The sequence below is a fragment of the Solanum dulcamara genome, chromosome 3 (assembly GCF_947179165.1).
Source record: "Solanum dulcamara chromosome 3, daSolDulc1.2, whole genome shotgun sequence".
Taxonomy (NCBI): Eukaryota; Viridiplantae; Streptophyta; class Magnoliopsida; order Solanales; family Solanaceae; genus Solanum; species Solanum dulcamara.
Window position 1 is genome coordinate 75,876,500 of NC_077239.1, and position 15,272 is coordinate 75,891,771.

The 15,272-nt window shown below is 33.1% G+C and overlaps 1 protein-coding gene across 3 annotated transcripts; it reads left to right on the forward strand.

Moving 5' to 3' along the window:
* The first annotated feature begins 7,312 nt into the window (after window positions 1–7,312).
* Window positions 7,313–12,268, forward strand: LOC129882996 (probable linoleate 9S-lipoxygenase 5). 3 transcript variants are annotated; one of them, XM_055957530.1, is made up of 10 exons: window positions 7,313–7,844; window positions 7,961–8,194; window positions 8,454–8,743; window positions 9,138–9,378; window positions 9,518–9,853; window positions 9,974–10,059; window positions 10,142–10,249; window positions 10,396–10,700; window positions 10,786–11,049; window positions 11,133–12,268. In XM_055957530.1, the coding sequence occupies exons 2-10, from the start codon at window positions 7,963–7,965 to the stop codon at window positions 11,899–11,901; spliced, it is 2,631 nt and encodes an 876-aa protein (XP_055813505.1). In that variant the 5' UTR covers window positions 7,313–7,844; window positions 7,961–7,962; the 3' UTR covers window positions 11,902–12,268. The 3 variants fall into 3 exon arrangements, with proteins under 3 accessions (XP_055813505.1, XP_055813504.1, XP_055813503.1); XM_055957529.1 differs by having other exon boundaries at window positions 7,313–7,839; XM_055957528.1 differs by lacking the exon at window positions 7,313–7,844 and having other exon boundaries at window positions 7,889–8,194.
* The last annotated feature ends 3,004 nt before the right edge of the window (window positions 12,269–15,272 follow it).

Here is a 15,272-nt window from a genome sequence, read left to right on the forward strand (position 1 = left end):
AGAGTATCTTTGGAGAGGAAAAACGGCGATTTTGAATTGTTCGTGACTTTTTGGCTAAGGAAAGTGAAATTCTAACATTTGTTAAGCATGTTGAACCTTGTATTTCCTATGTGAGGTGATTAGGGTGTGTTGGGTCATTAGATTGAATTGAATTATATGAGTTGAACAGTGATAGTGGATTTGAATATGGGTTACTTGTCTAAGTGTTATGGATTTCAAGAGAGTGATCTATTGTGTGATTGTGGTTTATATGACATCATTGTGAATATTTATCTTGCTTCACTTTTTATTTGTGCATATATTGCATCTGCGATGACTGAGAAATGATATGAGTATGGTACTGGATATTGAAATCGAGGTTTCTACGGTCGAGGTAATTTATCGAGGTTTCTTCCGACGGTCGAGGTCTCTTCCGGTGAATATTATGGCCTAGGTCTCTTCTGGCGAATATTAGGGACGAGTTCTCTTCCGAAAGATATTGGTCGCGGTCATTTCCGGTGAATACATGGGCTATGTGAGGCTTCCATGGGTTCCAGTCTGAGGTGATCAGCGGATGTGTATCGTAAGAAACACATGCATCACAATATTTGACATTATATTTGCATTCATTTATTCCTGTGATTGATTATGACCTGAGATTATATGGGTTTGAATGAGTATAGTGGTGAGAATGTATTAGTGCTTCTATTGTGGACTGTCTAGTATTTATCAGATTACATGAGTTTGCCTGAGTATAGTGGTGAGAATGTATTGGTGCTTCTATTGTAGACTGTCTAGTATTTTTAGTGCCATTATGATATAAACTGTATAGATTGACCTGTTTGAGTACAAGTGTGTAGTTGTGGAGGATTGTGGTTGGGAGTCAGGACCACTTGTGTTCCGCATTGCTTTATTTAGGGCTTAGTTTCCATTTTATTGAATACCGTGTTGTTGGTGCTCACCCCTTACTTCTACACACTGTAGGATCCGAGCCCGGTGCCTCCTGTTCAGAGCTTCCCTGTTGATTGGACCGAGCTTCTAGGCGTGTGAGAGATAGCAGCTTGTCTCCTTCGGCAGACTTTCGCCGTCATTTACTTTATGTTTGGTTCTACTTGGAAACTGAGACATATATACTTGTATCTCTTTCATTTCTGTTGAAATATTGACTTGTACATGTGACACCAAGTCTTGGGTAGTTTAGAATCTATTTTTCGCTTATCCTTATTTATATCGTTTTAGACTTTATATTTCCATTTTTATTCTCGCTTAATTAGAATTGTTCAGACTCTTAGGCTGACTCGTCTGGATAGGTTAGGCGAGTGTCATCACACCCAATTTTGGATCGTGACAAATATGACATAATCCGAAAGATAAATCTCTACGGGTATGTGTCATGCCATGAACTTAGACGGTGACAATAAAATGACTTTGGAATCGTAAAGTGAGAGATATTAGTTTATTTTGCACCAAATAATTTTCGTACAAGTAGATAAAATCTTGCAAAAATAATCCAAAGTCTTGGACCACTTCAAAAAATTGCTAATTGTAATTAATTAACTTCTTTCTTTTACTAATTTTATTAGTTCATTGGTGTTAAAATAGTTAGCAGCCATATATGAATGAAATATTCTAGAACAAGTTGTTTGAGTTCATTTTTCAAATGTCAACTTACCAATATTTTGTTATAAGTAAGTTGTCAAAAAAAAAACAAAAAATTGGCCAAAAGAAAATGACTACTATCCCAAGATGCATGAATATGGTTAGTTTTGGTTAAGTTTATCACTTCAAAAATAAATAAATAAAAATTTCATTCAAATATAATCCTCAAGATGATGACAGTTTTCCAATTATAAAACGTTTGGTTAATCCTATGAAATTGCAAATTGTAATTAATTAGACGTTCTTTAGGATTTTCATAATGTTATCGCTCAAACGTATGACTAATCAATTAACAACTTGCATTCAATGTTTATACTTTCCATTAATGAAGTTTTTGTAATTTTCTAGGAGTAAATTATATTACTTACAAAGTTATACTCCAACCAGGATTACTTATATTTATGATTTCACATTTAATCATCTTTATGATGCTGATTAAACAAAAAGGTAATAGAAGAAAGTATAATTTAAATTTTGTCCTTGAATGCTTTCCTTAATATGTGTGCATTACCTTAGAAATTAAGTAATATGGAATAGAGGAAGTATTATTTTAAAAGTTCAATACAAAAATTAATTTTTTTCCATTTTACCATTAGTAGGAATTGTTCTTGAAGACTATAAATACCTCAATTATGACACATAAATAGAGTAAATATTCAAGAAGAGGAGATTATATCTTAAAACATACTCCCTTCGTTTCTTTATGCTTGTCAAATTTTGACTTGGCACACCTATTAAGAAAATAATGATTGTTAAAGTGAGTTTATCATTTTATCCCTATTAATTGCTAGAGTTTTGAACATGTTTACTCACTACATTTTTCAAGGACATTAACTCAATGTCAATAAATTGAGGGTATAATAGGGATTTTTTTTTATCCTTTCTTGATTTGTCAAAATTGACAAGTAAAAAGGGAAATCAAATTAGGAACTTTTTGACAAATAAATAAGAACACATGGAGTAAATAAGAGTAAAATAGTCAAACATCTCTTCTAATTAATATTTTTTTAAAAGCATGTAAAAAAAAATTACGATTAATATTTTGAAACGGAGAGAATAGCGAATAATAAAAAAGAATAAAAGGGAAGAAAATTTGACTAGGCTTTAATTTATACTCCTAATTCTTTACAAGAAGTTATTATTAAACACTTAGTAGAAGCCATTACACGAAACATGTTGGATTGATGTTAAACAGCTACTTTATTATTGTGTTCGACTTTTTCACACTTCATAACAAATCTAAGATTTCAATTGACGAATTAATTAAAAATTGGGTCTGTATATCCGTGAAACATACTCCTCCGTTTTAATTTATTTATTTGATTTTTGATTTGACACGAAGAAGTTTAATTTTAAAAAGCAGAGAGGGCTTTTGATTCATGTGATTTTAAACTAAAAATATGAAGAAATGTACTAAAATATTCTTAAATTTTATGAATTTAAACATGTTATGTGAAAAAAATAGAATTAAAAAATTATCAAAATATAGATTTTTGAAATGTACAAAAAAAAGTAAGATAAACAAATTAAAACTGAAAAACATATATAAGATAAATTGCTACGATAATATTGTCCCTTCTCATATTTTTTTTTCTTCATTTGGTCCACTACTTCCTATACCTTTTATCATTTATTTCAACAATTCAATTTCGATATTGGGTAGGATTCACCAGGGGCATCCCCTTCTACTCCGATCGTCCGGGTGGTCAGAGATGACCGTTTAGAGTAGAATCTCGATATCGGCTCATGACAAGTTCAAATAATATTCAAAACTGTAAGTAAAATCAAATATGTTCTTGGTAAAGTGTATATATTATACAATTTGCATTCAACAATGGTTTTGAGAATTATACAAATGGGTCTAGGAATTGTCAGGTTGTTTACTCGAATTCTTTCGATAAAAAATCGCATTGTATAATGTGTATATAAGGTAGGAGTAATTTTTTTTTATGTATATATATAATTTGGATACTAATGTACCTGTCAAATTGATTTGTAATCAATCTGTTTAATTTCATGAAAAACTATAAGAGTAGAAGTAAATAAAATACTCATTTTGGTTTCTTTTACTTGTCATATTTTTTTTCCTTCAAATTTCTTAAGAAAATACAAATTCAAAAGATAATTTCATTAAATTTACTTTTATTTATTTTTAAACCTCAATCTAATACTTTTCTCATTTCAATTTATTTATTTACTTGTCGATGCAAATTTTTTTAAAAAAAATTAACTGTTGTGGCTGCCTTTTAAACTAAAAATGTTTGCAATGCATTAAAATATTTTTTAATTTTTTAAATCTTAAATATATCATGTAGAATGGTGAGAATAAAAAGTTCGTACTGAACATACAAAGTGATATTTTTTAAAATTAATTAAATAAGAAAATAAATAAATAAATAAAAGCAGAAGGACTACTACTCTTCCTTTTACTATATAATATAATAATCTCTCTCTATATATATATTAAATTAAGGGTAAAGGTGCAAAAAAATAATTTTATCTCAATTATTTAAAATGATAAATATTTAGATCATTTAGTTTTAATAATTATGAAAAGTAAAATGCATGCGAGAGAATAATTAGTTTCCTTTATTCATCTTTTTGGGGGATAAATATCGTCCTATAATTTATAATGTTGTTATCCAAAAGAACATTAATATATGATTGGTAATGATTACATGAACAGGAGGAAATAGCATCTAAATATATTTTTAGCAAGCATTTGGATATTAACATGTTACCACGATTTTAAATTATAATTTCAAATTAAAACTTTCCAAAAAGCAAGATTGAGATTTCAAACCATGAGTTTAATTTTTTCAAATGTAAAATTTAACTTATAAGATTGTTAAAAAAAAGGCCCGGTATTTTAAACTTTGCAAAAAAAGGATCCATGCTTGGCGTGAGTGATTATTTGTATCATGTGAAATATCATATTAAAGAATAACTAGTTACTATTATTACTGATCAGTGAATCTTTTAAAAAATATGTATATGTAAAGTTTGTAATCATGAATATTTAGTCATAAAAGGAATATGGAGATATGTAATTTATCAATCTAGCGACTTAAGATATTCCGACATTTTATTTATGAATTACGATTTACTAATTTGGTAAGAATACAACTTAAGAATTTCAAATTATAAATTCAAACAAAACTTTAATTTCAAATTAATCTGATTTCAAATTATGTTCAAACAGAGCATTAGCAAGGAGGTAAGTAAAGTGGACCCGAGGAGTATCACGTAAATGAAAGAAAAGTTCTCACCACTTTTCTTAAAATGATGGGTCTTTTTATACAAAATATAAATTTCTGAGTCAAATTTTATATTTTTTAAAAAATAAAAATCACTAATTGAAAGTTGAAATTTGAAATTCTACTCTAAGAAAAATTTAAGATTTCAAATCATGATTTAAAATTGAAGTTGAAGTTTTGTTCACATCTCATAAATAAACACTAATTTCACATAAAAATTTCAAATTGAGTCACAAATCCTTTTTGTCAAAATCAGAATATATTTTTTTTAAAATGTTATCATTGACTATGAAATAGTTAAATTCAATTAATTATTAATGTGTCATAATAACTTTATCAATGAGCCTTTATTTTAATCGTTTCTAGCCGTTATTATAATTATGACAATTTATTCAACCAATATTAATATTGAGCAACAATTGTTTGTTACAATTCCTATGGTCAATGTTAGTTCTATGCATATGCAAAAATAGTACTAACAAACCTGTCTCATAATTAGCTTTTAGTCTTCTTTATTTCCCTTTAATCTAATATATAGTTGGTGCCTGCCATAATATTAAGTAGCAATTGTTTGTTACAATTCCTATGGTTAATATTAATCTATGCAAAAATAGTAATAGATCTTTGCCTTATAATTAGCCTTTAAACCTCTTTATTTACCTTTAATCTAATAGTTGGTGCTTGCCATTCCTCTGAGAGGTTTTTTTTTATATCAATATACATTCAAGTTCAGATAAATTCTTCTTCCTATATTAACCTATGCTGAATTTTCTATTAAACTATTTTTTTTGTTAGTTTAAGGACATTATCTTTAACACGCCTCAAGCTTTCAAGAATTTCATATACATGTTAGTGATCAAACATTTTCGGTAAGATTTCTAACAATCCTATGGACAAAATGCCTAAGCACATGATATGACTTGTCAATAATTAAATAGGACTCCATTAGTATAAACTGTTGCAATCAATGGCTACTAATTGTACAACTTTTTAAATTAAGAACCTAACTAAAGTTATTTCTTTGTTTCTTTATATTGGGGGTGACTCCTTTTTTAAGTAGTAATCACTATCATAGTTATTCTTAGCTTCTGGCTTAGGATAAGGATAACCAAAGCAATACTATAGGATAACATTAGTGAAATTCTTTAATGTTTTATGTTTCTGAACCTCAAGTTAATATTATAAGATAATAAATGAGTTTACTGTCAAGTATTTATAATTCTTAGTAATAAACAAAAAATATCAAATATATACAAATCCCCAATTAATATTGTAGCTTTGCCCCGGCCTTCAGTCATATTCAGTTCATTAGGGTCACTAATTTGTATTTGAATGTTTATATATGCATTTGGTATTTCTTAGGCTTTTTAATACCCCATACCAAAGCACACGAACAAATATATTACTAGGACGCTTAAAAGAATCATGTTAAACAAACAAACAAATATATGTCATAAGGGCACATGATATTACCAAATGGTAACACGTTGTGTAGCTTTTATACACTATTCGGGTTGAAAGTTATTTGTAAGTTTTGAATGAAAATTACACTAAATCTAACCATCTTTAACGTGTTTAAACACTTTCCACCTAGATTTAGAAAGGCAAATTTGTTGAATGGTAGTTTTAATATTCCCAAGGAATAATCCACATTTTCCAATGAGCCATCACCACGTGGCACGTGCACCTTTCTTTTTAAAGTTATTTTGTCTTTTGTTTGACTCTTAAAAGAACAGGATTCCTTAGTTCGCCTCCGCGGCGAACTTTTACTTCGCCGGTAAATCAAGAATCCAATATTTTTTCCGGTCAACTATCATTTTCATTTCTATCTTCTAAGAAATTTCCTCTCTAGCATTCGATTGATGACATTCCCATTCCCTTTCTTGACAGCTGCATGTTCTCACATTTAATAAAATGTATTCCCTCTGTCCCATATTAACTGAATTTGTGGGGAAATGCTCATGTATTAAGAAAAATAATCAAAGTTATAATTTGAATTATATTTTTCACTAAATATAACTTTGCAAGTAGTATGACTTATCTCCTAGAAAATATAAAATTTTAATAAATGAAAGGACAAATATAAAAAAAAATTTAAACATCCATCTTAAATTTTGAATAATTAAAAATTTCTCAAAAATTCAATTAATATGAAATGGGGAGAGTATAAATATATGATTTACTTAACCCATACCCACCCACCCTAAAACAGAGGATGCACCATAAGGGATTTGTTCACTCCTTTAACAACCTAACATGTGACCCTTTTCTGAGACATTTAAGTGGAGTAGGGTGGTGGGGTGTTTTGAAGGGGTGGGGGTGGGAGGGGCCCCAGTGGGCAGTGGCCTTTTACTTTTCTTTTCTAGACAAAAAAAAAAAGGCTATTATTGCCTTTAATCATATCTAGTGGTCAAGTTGTAAAGTTTCTGCTGATAAGTGTGTGAATCAGAAGTGGGAAACAAGAAGAATATAGAGAGATCCAGCATAACAGGGAAAAGAAAGAAAATTCAAAGCAATTAATATTTAGTTCAGCATTATTTTGTGATGGTTCCTTGCATTTATGTTTCGCACCATTTTATTTTTAGCTGTAATGCTTTTCCTTTAATCAATCTAGTCAATCGGAAACAACCCTCTAGCTAAGAGAGACAATGGTAAGGCTGCTGGATTTGTTGTTATCGTAGAAAGGTTTGTAAATATTATTTGTGAGGTCAACATGATAATAATTTAATCAAAAATGCCAGTTGGGATTTGCCCAAGATGGAATAAGTTCTTTAAACTTTTAGTAATAAAGATTGCAACTTTCTTATACACCAACATTTCCATGTGTGATTTGTATAAGAAGTATACAAGTTGGGTGTAGAAGAATACCAAATTATTGGTCAAGAAGTTGTGAACATATACACATTGTCAAGTCTTCCACTGCTACAGTATCTCCAATTTGGAAGTAAGGTGCTACCTTGCGTTATAAATACTCATATTTGTACCTTTATTTTAACTCAAAAATAAATAAATTCTACTGACTATCAAATTTTGCTCAATGGGGATCTTTCCACTATGTTCTACAGAGATGCTGGAGAAATTGCTTCAAGTGGTTTGTGGTAGGAACCATGACACTGCAGATGAGAACAACTGCAACAATGTTCCTATCAATGGGAAAAAGATTAGAGGGAAAGTTGTATTGATGAAGAAAAATGTCATGGACTTGACGGATGTTGGTGCTTCTTTCCTCGATCGATTTCATGAAGTCATTGGCAAAGGTGTTTCTCTGCAGCTCATCAGTGCAGACAATGCAGAACTTGGTATCTTCTTTTTCTTCTGAACCCTTTCGCTGAAAAATTACATGTCAAAATTATTATTTATATATATATAATAAACGTTGAATCCCTTGCCTTTTTCGTGTGGCTTATTCAAGTTAAGTTGATTCCTAGTCCAATTTTCTGAGTGTGTCTGACCTCATCTAAAAGCTTCAATTGTTAGAAGGGTGTAAAAGAAAAAAAGTAAAGTTTGTATGTTTAATACAGACACCTTTAAGCATACTGCTATGTTTAATTTTTGTAGGTAATGGATGTAAAGGGAAGTTGGGAAAACCAGCATTCCTGGAAAAATGGATTTCCACATGGACGTCAATATCAGCGGGAGATGCTACATTTAATGTGACATTTGACTGGGATGAGTCCATGGGAGTTCCTGGAGCTTTCATAATCAAGAGCTATCATCACAGCCAGTTTTACCTTAGGACAGTCGTTTTAGAAGATGTTCCTGGACATGGTGAACTTCATTTTGTGTGCAATTCATGGGTGTATCCGGCACATCGTTACAAATACAACCGTGTTTTTTTTGCAAACAAGGTATCTTTAGCATTAAACTAGAAATTCTAGTGGTGAGTTAAATAAAGAAAAGTAACCTTGAGGTTCAGGCCTCACAGTTGGACTTATGTTTGTTAGCAACAACCAGACATACTGATGAAACTTCGTGAAATTTACGTGTATAATTTTTTGGGGCATTCTCTTTATGATTTAAGAGCTTAAAAGATTAATTCTTTGTTCTAAATAGACAGGAGTTGTGAAAATCTTTAACTAACTATATAATGATAAGTGAACAGCCATTTCTAAGCTTTGATAGGATAGCCACATATTGACATCTAGAAACTTGGAGTTTTTCTGCTAACCAAACTATTGTATACAGTAGATAGGTTCGCAATATGATAAGATATGCTGAAATCAAAATTTTCTGGTTTTCCAGACATACCTGCCAAGCAACACACCGGAGCCCCTCCGACCATACAGGGAACAGGAGCTTCTTAGTCTTCGTGGAAGCGGATCAGGCATGCTCAAGGAGTGGGACAGAGTGTATGATTATGCTTTCTACAATGATCTTGGATTACCAGATAAGGGGCCAGAATATGTTCGGCCTGTGCTTGGTGGGTCGAAGGAATACCCATATCCTCGTAGAGGCAGGACAAGCCGTCGAGCAACTAAAACAGGTTAGATCACATATCATCATATAAGAAGGTTATGATTTGCATTGCTGTAGAAACTTTATTAGAGTGAAATGAATTAAAGACCAATGAAGTACTATGGATAATAATTAATAAGCAGCTGTTATTCCTGTTGTCTTTGCAGATCCTAAGTCAGAGAGCCGGTTGCCACCTTTAGGTTTGGACATTTATGTTCCACGAGATGAGCGTTTCACACATGTGAAGCTTTCAGATTTCCTTGCATATGCTGTTAAATCTTTGGGTCAGGTCCTCGTTCCTGAGATTGTTGCTTTATTTGACAAAACCATCAACGAGTTTGATAGCTTTGAAGACGTACTCAAGCTCTATGAAGGTGGGGTTAAATTGCCTGAGCATCATTTAAACAAACTCAGGCAATGCATCCCATGGGAGATGCTCAAAGAACTAGTCCGCTCCGATGGTGAACCATTTCTCAAATTTCCGATGCCTGATGTAATCAAAGGTATCAAAGGGCTCTCAATCTTACTCTTCCAACTATTTAGATCATAGATACTTCCTGAGGTGTTAGATGTTGAATCATAAATGATAACTAATTATGAGCATCTTTTTAAAATTACTGCAGTTGATAGGTCTGCCTGGAGGACAGATGAAGAGTTTGGACGGGAAATGCTAGCTGGAGTCAACCCTGTTATCATTCGACGTCTTCAGGTATCAAACAAGATTCACTGTCCTAGTTGGTTTAATGATTTTTGCTCTCATGCATGTTCCTAACCCATTAAACGCTTATCAGGAGTTTCCCCCGGCTAGCAAGTTGGATCCTGAAGTATATGGTAATCAGACCAGTTCAATCAAAAGGGAACACATAGAGAAAAACATGGATGGACTAACTGTAGATGAAGTAAATTCCTGACATATTTTCCTCTTGTACTTTAATATACTAAAGAAGCCTTGGGAAAATATAACAAAGGTTTTCTTTATTTCCTGAAATAACTTGACTTTTGTCTAAGAAAACACAGTAAAGATTATCTAAACTTGTGGGTGCAGGCAATCGAGTATAATAAGCTGTTCATTTTAGACCATCATGATGCATTGTTGCCTTACCTAAGACGGATTAATACAACAAACACGAAGACTTATGCCAGTCGGACTCTCCTTTTTCTTCAAGATAATGGAACATTGAGGCCACTTGCAATTGAGTTGAGCTTACCTCATCCACAAGGAGATAAACATGGTGCCACCAGCCTTGTATTTACACCAGCCGATGAGGGTGTTGAAGGCACTGTCTGGCAGCTGGCCAAAGCTTATGCTGCTGTAAATGATTCTGGCTATCATCAGCTTATCAGTCATTGGTAAGCTTCTTAGCAAAAGTAGATGTAAAGATGTAAATATTTGGTGGTATTCCAAATAAGTTTAATTCATTAACTCAACTTGCAGGTTAAATACTCACGCAGCAATAGAGCCATTTGTGATTGCTACAAATAGACATTTGAGCGTACTTCATCCAATATTTAAGCTTTTACAACCTCACTTCCGTGATACCATGTATATAAATGCTTTGGCTCGGCAGATACTCATCAATGCAGGTGGAATACTTGAGCTGACAGTTTTTCCAGGGAAATATGCCATGGAAATGTCATCTATTGTCTATAAAAACTGGGTGTTCACCGAGCAAGGACTCCCTGCTGATCTGCTTAAGAGGTGTGTCCAAAGCTTTGATTTATAAACTCCATCTCAGTATCAATCTTGACCAAAATCTAACACTCCCACTTTCTTTATCGCAGAGGAGTAGCAGTGCCAGACTCAAGTCAGCCCTATGGCCTTAGACTTCTAATTGAGGATTATCCTTTTGCTGTTGATGGGCTTGAGGTCTGGGCAGCAATCGAAGCCTGGGTTGATGAATACTGTTCATTCTATTACCCCACAGATGACATGATCCGTGATGACACTGAACTCCAGTCGTGGTGGATGGAAGTTCGCAATGAAGGTCATGGTGACTTGAAAGATGAACCATGGTGGCCTCAAATGCAGACACGAGCTGAACTAGTCGAATCATGCACAATTATTATATGGGTGGCTTCTGCTCTTCACGCAGCTGTCAATTTCGGGCAGTATCCTTATGCTGGTTACCTCCCAAATCGCCCAACAGTTAGCCGCCGATTCATGCCTGAGCCAGGCACCCCTGAGTATGCTGAGCTTGAGTCAAATCCTGACGTTGCCTACCTAAAGACAATTACAGCTCAGTTCCAAACTCTGCTAGGTGTTTCATTAATAGAAATATTGTCACGACATTCTTCAGATGAGATATATCTGGGACAGAGAGAAAATCCAGAGTGGACTTCAGATGTTCAACCACGACAATCATTTCAAAGATTCCATGATAGATTAGTAGACGTTGAGAACAGAATAGTGGAAAGGAACAATGACAGCAGATGGAAGAATCGCAATGGACCAGTAAAGGTGCCATATATGTTGATGTACCCCAATGCCTCAGGTGACAACAGTGAAAGTGGACTTACTGGAAAAGGAATTCCCAATAGTGTCTCAATTTGACGTGTTCTACAACATGAACAGCCTGATATATAGTAACTTTTGCAGCCCTCTTCAGCAATGAGAAATCACCAGAACTTAAGCAGGAGTGGCAACATATAGTGTGTATATCCATTTTTTTATGTCAATATTTGTTTAGCCCAATCCCATTCATTGTTAGCGTGTGTTTTTGCTTAAATTAAAGGAGGAGGAATTCAATGGATTCATGACAAAGCCCAAGAAGGGAAAAGGAAGCACTGCATCATTGTATTTGTTAAACACATCACAGCAGTCTTAACTTTTTCCTATTTTTTCTGTAACTACAAATGATTTGATGGTTTCTGTATAATGATCCTATATATTGAATGCAGCTAAAAGCACATACGCTAAACCTATTGGTATTGGTTGATAATAGCTTCCGCATTAAATGTAAGCACGAGTTAAAATGGATTGAAAATAGGTATGGTTGAAAGTGATGAACGTTGTTCTTCATTGAGCTCACATATCCATTAAGATCAATGGAGACTCTAGGAAGAACTCACAGATCCCGTAAGCCTAATTAGGATCATGATACCACTGTGGTTTTTTAAAAGATTGTGCGGCAAAGAGGTTGAAAGTATTGATTGAAATTGTCTCTCAATAATTTTATTAAGTATAAGAGGGTTTTAAATAATCAACTCAAAACAAAAATCTATATAATTAAAAATTCAATAAAACTAAAATATCTCAATAAACTAAGCAAAATTTAAAATTCATATTCATCTTAAAACTAACAATTTATCATGGCAAAAAATTACTTCAGTAACTGAAACCCAATTTCTAACACGTTGCTGAATAATGATCGTATATATATATATGGAATGCTGCTAAAAGCATATCTGCTAAACAGCACTACTTAAAAAGAAGAAAGAAACACATCAAGGAGATGAATGCAAATTCATATGAGATTAGATGGCGAAACCATCAGTGTCCCCCTAAAGTTGGCACCAACTTTCACTTAGACACCTAAACCAGGAGATGTTCATTTTAGACACCTCAAGTAAGAGTCGAATGTGTCATCTTCACACTTTTTACACAGTTGGCATGTCACACCTCGGGAGGGTACCCTAGACGTGGCCGGCACTCGAAAACCATTTCTGGCCTTCAAGCGAACCACTTGGTCCAATTACATTTTCATTCAGTTACATTCTATCAGTGGAAGACTCAAATCATAAGAATACTATTCATAATAAGGCCAAAGGCCAACCACATCTCCATTCAACAGCTAGAAAAAAATAAAACTAGTCACAACGAAACAATTCAGCATCATCCACACTCTAGTCTATGAAGCCTCTATCAACAATATAAGAGGTGCCCATGACAGGTTCATGGCTACCACAAATCAAAATAAAGGAAAATTAACTCGAAGTTGAAAAGATGACTACGGTATCCTCCGGAAATAAGGAGGACTCACCAACTAGATGGAAGTGAATGGATCTTCAACGGTGCGCCTGTTGATGACCTCTAGTAGCTATCTCTGCATGGAATGTACGAGTATGTAAAATGGCCGAATGAAACATGCATCAAGGTGGGATCAAATCAACTCAGAATTTCAACTCAGAAGAAGGTACAACTCAATCAAGATGTCATGAGTCTAAACAAAATATGATTTAGACAAGACCAATCACATACAATCCAACCCAATCCATCCCAATCCGACTCAGAGTACAATCAAAACCTATATGGAAGTTTCTCTTATCCGACAACCATCACTTATGAGCCAGTGATAGTACAACAAGCCGACGTTGTTGCCAGTTCGTTCATACCTTGTCAAGGTAAGAACGAATCAACAAATCATGGATCCATAACCAATCAAGTCCTATTATATCAGGATAGTAATTTGGGAAACATCCGACTTTAATGGTCCAATCCCTTCCTATGTTTGGCGACATAGTTATTGAATTCGAGTTATTACTTACTCTTACCCAATTCGGTGCTCGATACTCCTCCCAAGACTCAATGCTCATAAAACTCTATCCAATCAATTCAATCTAATCATATCGACCAGTCTCATTTGGACCCTTGTCAATTCATATGTCGAGTGCTTGCTTATTTTACTTTCTGTCATCATCTTTGACTAGAAAGAATGTCTTTCCATAATGTTCTTTTGCCAAACATTATTATTTAATAACTATCCAAGTTTGTCCTAGACCAAACCAAACACTTCACGTGAAATTAGGAATTTAATAATGATAGAGTTTAGCTTTTTCTATATTATTAGAATACATCAAAGTGGAAGTATTATATGAATATAATAATAGGAATATAACTTTTTCTTAAATATAAATTAATTTCATAATGCTAATAGAATTCCATTGAGGCAACAACTTACAGAGACTGGGTTCATGTTGTATAACTAAAAGGTTAAATTAAATATTGTCCTCATCTTGTTTCTAGCAATTTGGATCTGTGAAGGTGTTAAATTAATGAAAACATCCTAACCAACATTTCAGTATTCTTTCTATGCTCCATCGTTTGTTAATTGAATTAAACTGTAACGTACCAACGGATTCCAAGTTAATGAAACTCAACAATTTAGGATACTTAAATATTTAAGTTTATAACAAAAATATATTTAACAACTCATATCAATCAACTCATATTAAACATGAAGCATTTATCAATTTCTCAACTTATCAATATCAACATAACAAAATCAAGTTAATAGATGTATGAACTCATTAGGACATAAATCTATCAAGAAAACTCAATTCCTATGAAAATTAAATCTCAAAGAAGATGTAGGGCACATGGTGAATTCAATCCATTGTTTTTAGTAGCCTTACATTCCTTAGTGTAGATTTTGAAGAAACCTTGATGTTAGATTTTTAATGGGAAACTTGAATCTCAAACTTTGGAGATAATTTGAGAGAGAAGGGGATGAAGATTAGGGTTGTTTGGAGAGGCAAAAGACTGAAATTATAATCCAAAACGCGTCCAGTTGTGTATATAGATATTAGGTAATTTTACCAAAATATCCCTACAAAATCTGGAAAATCGGCCAAAGTTCGCTGCAGGTCCTCTCTGTTCGACCAAGTATAACTTTTGACTCCGAACTCAGAAAAATAAAATCTTGGTGGCGTTGGAAAGAAGACTCAAAGACCTTTAATTTGATAGGTCATGTGCCACCCAATTCGTCATATTTTAGGAGATATGGTTATTTGAAGTTAACCCTTATACGAACTCATTCGGAAACTTAGCCGAGAGGAATTCTTTGGACTTGGCTTGATTTTTGGGATCCCTTATGACCCTAAATCACATCTAATATACTTTAAATACTTATGAATCAATCATAGATCATATATAAAATTTTTAGCCTTCGAGTTCAAGCCTATACGCATACGACATATGAAGAA